This window comes from Bactrocera neohumeralis, chromosome 5 (genome assembly GCF_024586455.1).
Source record: "Bactrocera neohumeralis isolate Rockhampton chromosome 5, APGP_CSIRO_Bneo_wtdbg2-racon-allhic-juicebox.fasta_v2, whole genome shotgun sequence".
Lineage (NCBI taxonomy): Eukaryota > Metazoa > Arthropoda > Insecta > Diptera > Tephritidae > Bactrocera > Bactrocera neohumeralis.
This window is the reverse complement of record NC_065922.1, coordinates 30,603,486-30,616,429: the sequence shown is the minus strand read 5'-3', so window position 1 is coordinate 30,616,429 and position 12,944 is coordinate 30,603,486. Positions and strand designations below refer to the sequence as shown.

General features: G+C 35.0%; 1 protein-coding gene across 1 annotated transcript in view; it reads right to left on the bottom strand.

Annotated features, from left to right (window-relative positions):
- The window catches only part of LOC126759519 (integrin alpha-PS1), a 230,783-nt gene that overhangs the window by 23,492 nt on the left and 194,347 nt on the right, over window positions 1-12,944 (bottom strand). Inside the window, exon 2 of the mRNA XM_050474358.1 lies at window positions 12,484-12,611. Coding sequence (XP_050330315.1) covers window positions 12,484-12,611 — 128 coding nt within the window. The remainder of the gene's footprint in view (window positions 1-12,483; window positions 12,612-12,944) is intronic.

Here is a 12,944-nt window from a genome sequence, read left to right as displayed (position 1 = left end):
TAAACAACTATATTTGAAATAAGATTATGCCACCTTTTATATTGGCTGAGGAGCCTAGTTTAAAGGCGATAATACAGATTTCAATTAAAATACATACATGAAAATGTCTTCATCAAATTTTTAAATTTTATTTATTTATTTTTTCTCTAAATGACTTTCATTAACTTTTGGGTGCAGTTTTTAATGAAAAGTCAATACTAATTCTGTTGACAAATCAATAAAATTAATTTCATTGCTCAATAAGTTTAACTCAACTTACTCAAACGCCAAACAGATTAATTTAATTTGCATTTTCATAATCTTTAAAGGCGAAGCTCAGCTTAAATTAAGTTATAAATCCGCGATTTACATATGAATGAAAGCCAACTTTGCACTTCTCACAGCTTCAGTTCAACAATGGTCAACGTTTATTGATTCAACTGTGCAAACAGTAGCAAAACGAATTTAGTACAACAAAACTTTAGTTTTTAATGGATTTTGGAAATGCAATAGAAGCACCTACATACATATACACCTGTATATTTATACACATACATATGCAAATCAGTATGCGCGCCAATGCAATTTCAGGCGACAATGGACCACCAGCAAAGCAAAAAAGCCAAAAAGGCGAAAAACAAGTGCCAAATGCCACAAGTTGTCAAGCCAAGCCCATTGCCATTATCTAAATGGGTGAATAATACAAATTTTTATTAATGAAAAATTCAAAACTAATAATAATCATAATAATAACGGACTTAGTACCACCACTTGCAGCTAAGACAATAATCAACTGCGCATTGTAAGTGCAGTGTTTTTGTGGATTAACTGCCACACGACAGCCGTGAATGGCAAACGAGCTTGTATTAAATTGGTAACAACAACAACAACTAATGAAATTAAGCTAAAATTGTATTTGTTGAGCGAAAAAATGCAAATGCAATTCAACAGTTGTCGCCTGTAGTCAAACAACAACAACAACATTAACACCAAAACAACTACCACAACAACAACAACAACAATAACACCAATAACAACTGCCGCAACAACATTTATTAAAAAACTCCAACAAGTGGCAGCGTTGACGTTGCAGTCATCGGCTTTCGCACCGCCGCGCTCAAGTGCCCAACATTGTTGCCACACGAAACACCTCTGCAACTGCCCACACGAACGCGTTGCAACCGTTGCAATACACGCGCAAGTGTGTGTGTGAAAAATTTAAATTCGAATTTGAAACTCGTGCGATACATGCGCTCACCGGCCGCTGATTGCTGAATTGCCAACTTGTTGTCGTTGTTGTTCTTATTTTGAATATTGCTTTTCGGTTTCTTATTTGTTGTAGATCTATGGCGCAGATAGCGTGCAAATGTACGACACGCGTCCAAGTAAATTTCAATCAGCAAACTGCCGCGTAGCCGAAATTTAAGTTGCAACAGTTGTTGCAAAAAATCAACATACAAAAATATAAATAAAAATAAAAACAAAAAAAAAACCAAGCTTATGTGTGTGTATACATATGTGCGCGCTTATGCAAATAAAACAAATTCCTTAGTTGATAATTTCAAGAAAAACGGAAAGCCAAAACGTGTACAAACCGCCAAACTTGGGTAACCTGAGTGCTACGTCCGACGCAGAGTCAAAAATATGCATACTTAACACTTTGATGTTGACGCACAGTGGGACATTTAGTTTAAACACACGTGCTTTTTCTTATATTTCAATTCAATTATAATACAACAACATCCAACTTAACAGGTGGATTTAAAACAGCATTAAAGGATATTTTATACCCAAGATCTTTATCTTTATCTTGATTTCGATCGGCCAGCTTGGCAGGTATATGCTAAAGTGGTTCGATCAAAACAATGTATTCGGATATTGTAGCGTTGCTTTGGACAATAATATATTTTGTCTCGTCTATATTTCACCGATCAGTTTGTATTGAAGTTGTAGATTATGGTGAACCGATATTAGCGTTTCCGACAGACTTCGGACGCAACTAACTTCCAACAAGCACTGACCGCCTTTCACAGTGGAGCCACTAACACCTTCACCTACTCCTTCTCAGTGAATAGCGTAATTGGAGTCCAACCACCACCCATTGCAGACGAAGAGCTCGAGTTGCCGCGAGAATCGAGAGTGACTCTTGCGGAGTTTCGTTCTGGATAAGGCAGGTAGCAAGTTAAACTCCTACTTATCCAGAATAAACCCTGACATATCTAATACATGTCCAGCTTGTAATGGATCTCCGCATGACATTATCCACCTCTTTGTATGCCCCACTAAACCTCATCTGACACCCTTCTCCCTTTGGTTCGTCCTCGTTGAAACAGCACGTTTCCCGGGCCTACTGGTGGATGAAGTTGTATTCGAATTCATCCACCAGTCTAGTCCTTACCATCCTAACAGGGATTAGGTACCCGTTACAACAACAGCAAATGACCAGCTTATTTGGAGGCAAAGAATATGTGTGCAAAATTTCAGGTTCATATCTCAAGAAGAGACTAGTTCACGTATACACAAACTGACAAACGGACTCGACTCCGTTTTTCATGCTAATCATTTAGATATGTATTTTATAGGCTCTCCGCCGCTTCTTTGTAGGAGTTACGAATTTCAAGACAAACTTAATGTACATGTGTAGGGTATAAACATATGTATATAATGGTTTGTCAAAAAAGTCTTGCGGTATTTTTATTGAATTGTTTTTTTATTGAAATTGAAATGAATTTTTGATGACTCATGCCCAGCTCTTGACCGATGCTACGGCTGCTACTATGCCGGTCTCTTTCGACCAATTCAGCGATTTTATCGAAATTTTCGACGACAGGCCTTCCGGAGCGTGGCGCATTTCGACCACCTCTACACCAGAACGACAACGTTGAAACCATCGTTGTGCGGTGGAAATGGAAACTGTATCGGGTCCATAAACTGCACAAATTTTATTGGCGGCTTGAGATGCATTTTTGCCTTTATCGTAGTAGTACTGTAAAATATGCCGTATTTTCGCTTTATTTTGCTCCATGTTTGCGACGCTATAACTCACGAACGACTTAAAAGAAACGACAATCAATCAAATAGTGCGTGAAATGAGCTAGCGAAATTACCGCAAGACTTTTTTGACAACCTAATATTACAATACCTTGATTGATAATTGATGATGATGATTTAATTGATTTCAAGAAATTATCTATGAATATAGAAATTACTAAGCCAAAATTATTCTGGTATTAATGCTTAATAAACACAGCTTAATTTTAGATTTTATAGTTAACATGAGTTTACCGGTTTCAATAAAAAATCGAATTTTTTTATTGTCTTATTAAATTCTACAACACCTCTTAAATATTCACACAAATTTTCAAGTTGATCCAAGTAATAGTTTCGGAGATACAGCCCTGAGAAAACTGTTCAAAGTTAAGGTTTTAACTAAAACTTGTATTTTTTTCACGTTAGATGATTTCGCAAGGAGTTATTCTGCCAAAGCGGCCGCAGCTGCTAAGACCAAAATTACTAAAAAAAATGAAAATATTTTTCTCTCCAAAAAAGACGTCGTAATATATAGTAGTGTCTCTAATCGATGAATTCTGCCTTTTAAAACAAACATATATATGTATGTATGTATCTACTACGTATATAAGAATTCTAAAGCTTGTTTCAAAATATAAAACTTTTTTATTTTGTAAAATGAAGGATTATTTTTTTTTTAATTTCAGAACGATACAATTTGAGGTATGTAAGAAATAAATACTTTAAATTGTTCTTTTTATATTTTAGAAAAAAATTTAACCACTGTACAAGTCCCCTATCGCATTCGACCATTTCAACGCAAGTTGTGACTGGAGTCAGAAACTCCACAGGTACAGGTAGAACACACAGCGTGTGTCTACTTGTCGTTGAAGTGTTTGTTTTAAAAAATTTGTGTCGGCTTCTTTATTGTTTCGGTATTCTAAGAGCTTATAATTGAATTTTGCATTGCATTTAAATTGGTTATGTAGCTGTTTTGACTGCGCGGCAGATATTCTCGATTGCAAAGCGCACTTTTGTAGGTTAAATTACAGAAATTGAAAGAGGAATGCATTCTACTTATATATACTTTAAATTCTACTTATATATGTACATATGTATATGATAATATCTAAGAAAATTTTATATATAATATAGATAGAATATGAGTGTTGTAATATTTGGTATCATATTTTTTATCATCATATTTTTTTGCTTATTCTTCTAGGCTCTTGTAAATTAAAGTTCGAAGCTCTTCAATCAGCATACGAAAGGTTTCAATTTCAGACTTTAAATGGCCAGTTAGTGAGTATGCAGTACCGGCACCTTCATGCCAAAAATACTAATGATATAAAACTGTCGAGGCGTTGAAAAAAGTCACATCGATAATTATTTCGATAAAATCGGATTAACAAAGGCAGCTTAAAAATCTTAAGTACCAAAGATAGTATTATTATTCCTTCGTTTTTGAGTGAATAAGATCTAGTACATACATCTTTAAGAGAGACGATTTATGTTGAATTAATTATTGGAAATCAGATATATTTTTGAGGATCAGGAATATAATATGATATAATTTACTTATGAAGAAAGTACACAATAAAAACTAATCGTCGAAAATAGGCACGGAATAACTGTAAAAGGCCTTTGAGCACATATGGTATAACTGTTTAGTTTTTTTCAAAACGACGCTACAAAAGTGGACCGATAGGGATAACAAATTTTTTCCAGTTCTTTTGACATTTCTCTTCAGTAAGATTTGCAATTTCATCATGGAAAGATACACGATCCAAAAACGAGTCGAAATTATTAAAATTTACTACCGAAATTCGGAGTCAGTGGCCTCAACTTAAGAGCGCTATGTCCAATTTATGGTCATCATAATCGTCCTGTCAGACCAACAATTGAGCGTCTAGTGGAAAAACTAGAATCCAGAACAAAATATTCCCGTTCCAGTGAGTCAAAGAAGTGGCCGTAATGTCGAAAATATTGCTGTCGCTAACACATCAATTGAGGAAGACCCCAAACAATAACTCAAACGTCGTTCTCAAGCGTGTGGATATCTCGTCGTAGTTGCGAATTTTGCGAAAAGATCTTAGCATAAATCCTTACAAGATTAAATTGACGTTAGAACTGAAACCGCTTTAGAATGGTCGAATGTTAGTGAATTGGGCTGAGCAACAACTTGAAGATGATTCGGATTTTCATCGAAAAATCATCTTCAGCGATGAGGCTCATTTCTGGCTGAATGGCTTCGTCAATAAGCAAAATATGCGTTATTTGTCAGGCAGAAATCCACAAGTACTCCATGAGTCACCATTGGATTCCGAAAAAAATTACGGTTTGGTGCGGTTTATGGGCCAGCGGCGTCATTAGGCCATTCTTCGTTCGTGATGATCAAGACCGGCATGTTACTATGAATGGGAACCGCTACCACTCTACAAGTATGATAACCGAATAATTTTGTTTCGAATTGAAAGATATGGACTTGGACAATATGTGGTTCCAACAGGACGGCGCCACAAGCCACACTGCGAATGTCACAATCGATTTATTGAAAACCAAGTTTGGTGAACGGGTTATCTCACGAAATGGTCCAGTCAATTGGCCGCCTCGGTTGTACGATTGGACACCGTTAGACTATTTCCTGTGGGGTACGTCAAGTCAGTATCTGCCGATTTATGCTTGAAAACCGTCGAAAATTGGGTTCAGCGTCTGGACTTCTGCAAGCGCGCCTGTGGTGGCCATGCAAAAGAAATCGAGTTCCACACATAATGGCATCAAAAGTACTTTTACAGGAATAAAGAATTTCATTGCTATCCCAAGCCGTTTTTGTTTTATTTATTTTATTGAAAACCCTTTATTATTCCACGATTGGATTGGATTCTACATGACACCTTTTTTTATGAATTATACGAATAGGTCTATTCCATTTTAAATCGTTCTGTAATCACGTGTGCCCATATGAGGGTTCTCACATTTTATGACTTTTCTTTCTATGAACCTTAAGAAGAAATGTCCTAAGGAATTGATTCACATTAGCTGTATTTAAATACTCTGTAATTTTATTAGAGTATATACAGTTTTAGACTGAAGTGTTCGGAGAGTTTTCAAATTTTATATGCTCTTTATGTACATATTTCAAACCCTTCTCTGAATGCTATCTATCCCAAGAACTTCGAGGTTAAAGTGATCTGAAACAATTTTTTATACAAGAAAAATGTTGGAAAACTAAATTTCTTGGACATTATTTATTATTTTGCCAACATTTCTTGCAATATCATAGCTAAGAATTAAAATAATATAAAGATCAATTTAAGGTTTTGTATAGATCGAGATTGTAGTGAAACGTGGTTCAGCTTGACTTCATGGACCCTACATCATTCTTTGACAAATTTATTATCCAATAATTTATGTGTCTTCCTCGCTATTAATATAAATATAACATTAACATCGATGACGACACCCTAAATGGCGCGCGAGTGAATTTCTGAATTTCTAGAGGTTTGACGCAAAAATGGTGTGCTTTCGATAGCAAATGCCTATAATTAAATGAGCCATGAATTGGATTAAGCGCGACAAATATGCGTGAAATACCAGCCACAATGGCATAACAAAAACAAAAGCAGTGTAAGTAAATTAAGAAAACTGAAGTGCGCTCGAGCGAATCGCAATGAAATTGAAAGCGACAGTGCAGAGACGCACAAAAAAGTGGAAAAAGTCGAAATCAGAACAAATTCGTTGAGTGCTAGGCAACAAAAATTCAGAACAGCTAAATAAAACGCCATGAAAGGGTTACGGTTTGCGAAAGCCCAAATTGAAAAGAGGATATTATCGACCCAACCCATAAAAATGGCAAAGCTTTGGCTGCAGCATGATCGTGGTGATCGCGCGGGGTGCGCAAGCGAAAACGCAGGCTTGTGGCGACATTAATCCACGCAAATATTCCAAAACAAAAAAATAAACATCTCTTGGCAACAACTGCTTTAACTAAAGGCTATGGCTATTAACAATAACAAAAGCAATGTGAAAGATCGAAAAAACGAAACTAACTCCAAAAACAACAATAAGCGGTCTTTATGCTGCACACACATGCTGGCGGCTCCACCAACCGACACTGACATCAAAATCTCAAAATCCCGAAAGCATGGTAATGAACAGAACGCCGAATTGGGGTTGCCAGTACGAGTGGCAAAAATGTTGTTGTCACTTGCGTGGTTGACTGACTGCGACGCCGACTGGAGCGCACAACAGAACTGACAGACTGAAGATCCAAAGAGCAGCGGTCGCATTTTGTATGGCAAAGTCAAAGCGAGCTGAAGGCGTAGCGACGTGGCTGCGTAGGGCGCTGAAAGACGCACAATCACTGGCACTGATGAAGAAGAAGAAGAACAGGCAGACTTCCAGCGACAGCATAAGTTATGATGTTTCTAAAATAAGAATGTGATCATTTACGCGAAAACGCCTCGAATGGGGCGCAACAAATAAAAGGGCGCACAACAAAACAGCAACAAATAAAGTGTGGCGCAGCAGAAAAAGACGAAATGAATGTGGAACCAATGAAACGGCTAATGGGCACTGGAGTACATAAAAATGCGTCCGAAGTGGCGCTGAAACATTTTGCGTTCGAGCGTGTGGCGTGGAGGGGCGGGGGGAGTGATGAAAACCAAAAGGCAGCCGATCAAACGAGCGACTGACTTTTAACGAGTTTCCCTAACATAATCACATGTTTAACGCAGTCTTTTGAATAGTCCATATATGTGTGTTGGTCTGTTTGTTTCAACGCAAAGTGGCATGCACAATGTTGTGTTGCAGCAATAGCATTCACAGCATCAGTGTGGCTCTCAGTGGCTGCCGTCAACGAAGGAGTGCCGCCATGCGTGTTCTGGAGGTCATGTGGTCGCATACATTAAGTGTGAAATTTATGTGTGAGCTGCGTAAGCGTTGTAAGAATTACATGCACATGTTCGAATGGTTGTAAGACACGGTTAGGGAAATCACAACAACAAGTTTGCAATGCGTATTACAACAAAAAATGTGTGGAAATTCATGTACCTATGTTAATTTATGCGCTGTTTAGTAAATATTCATGGAAGTGGAGTGCTCTACGTAAGCCCTACGCAGTCAGACATTATTTATAGGAACTAAATAGTTATAATGAAAGTCTTTTTACATTTTTTTTAACTTGCTAATTTTTTAAATTTTTTTTTATATTTTAAAAAATTACCGATGATGGTAGGGATTCCCTGCTATCTAGTAGTAGAAGACAAGAGGATGCGGGAGCACCGTTTCGCTACTGTTCTACCTATAGTGGTTCTAGTGTGCCTTTCCTTGCCAACTTATCAACTGCGCAGCCCAGGCACCCATGCCAGTCTTATCACAAAGACACTCGATACTATTGATAACGAGGTTAGGCCCTCCTCGACCAACCCTGAATGCACTGTTAATGACGCTAGTAACGCCGCTCTGCTATCTGAGTGAATGGTCACTTCTCTGAAGGAGGCTACACTCCGGAGCAGTAGATCTGCTGCTGCCTTAATGGCTGCCTTAGCTTGGAAGAAGGTCTGAAGCTAAAGATTATAGAGAGCTCCCGACAGTAAACCTTTCCACCAATCTTCCCCCTAAGTTTTGGCCCAACTGTAAAGAAGGTCACTGCACCTCTCCTCCAACGGCTATACGAGGTGTGTTCAAAAATTATAGCGAATTTTGTGTTTTTTCAAAAACTATTTATTTATTCACGAATATCTATTTTGTCCCCTTCAAAGTAATCCCCATGAGATATTATACACTTGTGCCAATGGTTTTTCCAATCTTCGAAGCACTTCAAAAAATCATTTTTTTTATCTTCTTCAGCTCCTCCTTCGATGCCGTCTTTATCTCGTCAAGAGAAGCGTAATGTCGTCCTTTCATGGGCCTCTTCAGTTTAGGGAACAAGAAAAAGTCACAGGGGGCCAGATCTGGGGAATACGGTGGCTGCGGCATCATTAGTGTGTTGTTTTTGGCCAAAAAGTCGCGCACAAGCAACGATGTGTGAGCGCCTTATCGTGGTGCAAAAGCCAATTTTTGTTCTTCCACAAATCCGGGCGTTTTCTGGTTTCTTTCACGCAAATTGCGCATAACTTGCAGGTAATATTCCTTATAGACCGTTCTTCCCTGTGGCAAGAACTAATGATGCACCACGCCCCTGCAATCGTAGAAAACTGTCAGCAAACTGTCGCGATACTTTTTGAACACACCTCGTATGGGCAGAGAAGGAGCCGCTTGAGTTTGGTTTGTCGACTTCATGATCCAAGTGATTCGGTATAAAGTCAAAGCGTGTATCCGAGTGTTCAGATACGTGTTTCTTTAAGAACTCAGATTCTCAGAGTCCAATAGAAACAGTTGAGGTCTTTAACAAAGCAGCTGTTCTTACGACGGTTAATCGGGTAAACGTAATGGAACTACATCAAATTTTTTTTCGTCCAAGGACAGGTCAATTCGGCTGCATTTTTTAAGATTATTTGAAGAATGTTTTCTATGGCTACAATAAGAAAACCAATTATTTGAATAGCAACAGTGGATTTTCGAGATAATTGACAATAAATGTAAGACCATGGTAGCAATATGATGTTTAGAAGGAGATACAATGATCCTGAGAGATAAATGCTTTTGAAAGTGGGTACAGGGTAAATCTACAGAACATACGGTTGGCATAATAATATAATTCTACTCCATCAAGAAGATCAAAGGATGCCTTTAAGGATAGATAATTAAGAATACAGTGCAGCGATCATCGATACCTAAAATAAGTTTTGTACAGGTTAACGATATTAGATTTACATACGTGGCCACGCAAACCTTACCACCCCTTTTTTGCGGTATTTTTGCAATTACCGCGATTTAACTTATAAAACATTTTTAAAAAATTATTTGTTTTGAATTTGGAGGAATTTAGATCAATTCAACAGATTGTCAGTTACGATAAGGTATTTTCAATCATTGATATCTCTATATCCTTTCTTAATTATTATTTTTAAATCTCGATTCTGAAAAGTATATGAAGACATTCTTTAAAATGTGGTTTAATGTATCGTGACAGGGGTATATATGTATATTGCAGAGTTGGCACGCTTTTGTTTACAAACTATCAAAGCTCCATAGAACTCTTAATAGAAAGCTTATTATTCAGCAATACATTAAAGCAGTGAAATCGGTATTATAGTTTCAAAAGCATTTGGAGCTATTCATAGCTAAAGCTTTCCGAGTCTCTATCTTTACCAAGAACTGACTAATTTACTTATAAATTTGTTATGAAACATCTGTCAATGAGTCACAAATTCATTTTATTCCATGGAAACGTGACTTGTTTGGAAATTTGGAAATAGCACAATACAAAAGAAAAATGAGCAAAAATATAAAAATAAATTTTTCAACGCCACAAAACCGACCAGGCGCAACAGCAGCGTCTAGAATAACGCAACGCATCAAATAATAGACATAGCGGAATTTTCGGTAGGCGCCAATCTGATTTTTAGGGTGCTTATATACTCAGAGTGGCGAAAGATTATTTGCAAAAATATTCAAAATTAAGAAAATAAAAGCCGGAAAAGTTGCAATTCTCTTTAGCTAAATCATCATCTAAGAATGCGGGAGTTTTGAGCACAAAAAATAAAAAAATAAAAAATAAAAATAATAGTATGCTTCATTTTAGGGAATTTCCAACATTATTTTATGGCATGAATTGTGGTTAGTGCGGTTTTACTTGTTTGTTATTTAATACATTTTTATGTTTTACAAATTGTTAAGCCTTATTGAGCATGTGTATAATACATAATGTATTTAAAGATATTTACATTTAGCAAATTTTAATTATTTTTTGTGTAAGTGCATATTTATTAATGTTTTTTGTTTTGTTTTTGTGTTATTTACCAAGCAAATTTCTTTGAAAGTAAAAGTAGAATTAATAACAAAATCATGTGAGCAGTTAAAAAGTGAAAACAACAACGAAAATATGCATTACAAATAAAAAAAAAACAAATCTTGGTTAGAAATCTGTAAACAAGTAAAGCACCCATACCACTTACTAGGTTCATAAACTCCTTCGGGCGCTACAAAGTAAGCACGTTTTTTTTCGTTGGAGTTGTTTAAAAATATATATATATTTTACAATGTAAAGGAGTCCATGGCGTACCAATTATTGTTTGTTTTTACATATTGGTTTCGGTATAAAAAGGGGAAGAAAATAAAAAAAGAGAAAAAATAAAAATTTTATAAATATATACTTTTGTGGTAGGTAAGAGGGAATAATTGTAGGATATCAATTGAGGGAAGGTTTTTTTTAGCAATTGAAATATGTAAATTTATAGGTAAATAAATATAATATTAACATTAGGGGTGCTCTAAATTACAAATTGGAAATTTGAAATGGAATATTTTGATAAATTTGATATTTTTTTTAACGAAATTCTGTCATCAAGCATATCTTAGTAGTAGGTTTTCCGTAGATAAAAAAAATTATTTGAAAAGAATATTATTTTTATAAAAAAAAAATTTTTGTACTAAAAAAAATATTTTATTTATTAAAAAAAAATAATATTTTTATTAAAAAAATTATATTTTTATTGAAAAAATATATTTTTTTTTAAATAATATTTTAATAAAAAAATAATGTTTCACTTATCTCCTAACATTTTCATTATTCAATATTTTCTTGCAAAATCTGAGCATTGTTCAATAACAAAAATAGTTTTTAATTTTTTGTATTTGAAAATTTTGAAAACTTGATTTAAGAACACCCCTAATATAAGGAATTATATAAACATATAATAGCAAAATAATTAACTGCTCCTTAATATGTATATAAACATGTAAAATAATTATTTACAAAATTTTCAAAATTTTCTAATTATTAGCGCAAATTTTAGTCACAATTCTCCGATAGTTCACTGTACAAGAAGAAATATAGAAATTTTTTATTAAGCGAACAATTTTTATAATATACACATTTGGCAATAGATTAATTGACAAACAATTTTGTATTTTTTCTTTGTTTTTTGCCAAATCAAGTAAAGTTTCGGTTATTTACGTAAATTAGCACCAAGACCGCTAACTACACTATACGTTATTCCTCTCATAGAGCAAGAAAAATAATTATTTACAATTAAATTTTATTAAAATATTTTTTCTAACTAAATTCTTGTACTTTTTTCAGTCACAAAACAAAACAAATATCTATGCGATAGTTTGAAAGAAACATGAAAACCTTCACCAGATGTCAGCATAAATATATAAGTAAGAAAACAAAAATAATAACTATATAAGCAACAGATAGTAAATAAGGTATTTTCGCTTAAGTTAAACACAAATCTTCTCTCATATGTAGATTTTCTTCAAATTATCGATTGTAGTCACATTTTTTATTTACTTAGAAAAACTATCTACGAAGCAGTTAAATAAATAAATTTATGAAAAATAGTTTTTTTTTTAATTTCTTAAAATATTTAATCACATGAAACTTACATCTTCGTCCATCGGTTATGATCTGTTCACAGTCGTTGAACGTCTGCGTAATCGGACAACGATATAGCGCGCCGGTTTGATTCGTACCAGGCTGGAGGTTTTTATCTAAAGGAGCACCAACTAATAGCCTGTAAGTAGAGAAGAGAAGGAACATAAGTTAAATAATAGTTTTATTAAGTAAATAAATAAAGTAATTAAATTAGTGATAATATTTGAAGGGTTCGTTGAAAAATTCAAGGTTACGAGAAAATTAAGGGGTGTCCTCCTTATTGAAATAAAGAGATCGTTTTCTCATATTTCAATAGGTTAATCTTTGAAAATAACATGATAAAATTTCAAATCGTTATTTCAAATAGTTTTTAGTTAGAGTTTTGTACAGTGTAGCCGCTTAGTCAAACAGAACCATCTTCTTTAAATGCGTTTTTCCCAAAACTATATTCTACACTTTGCTACTCGAATTC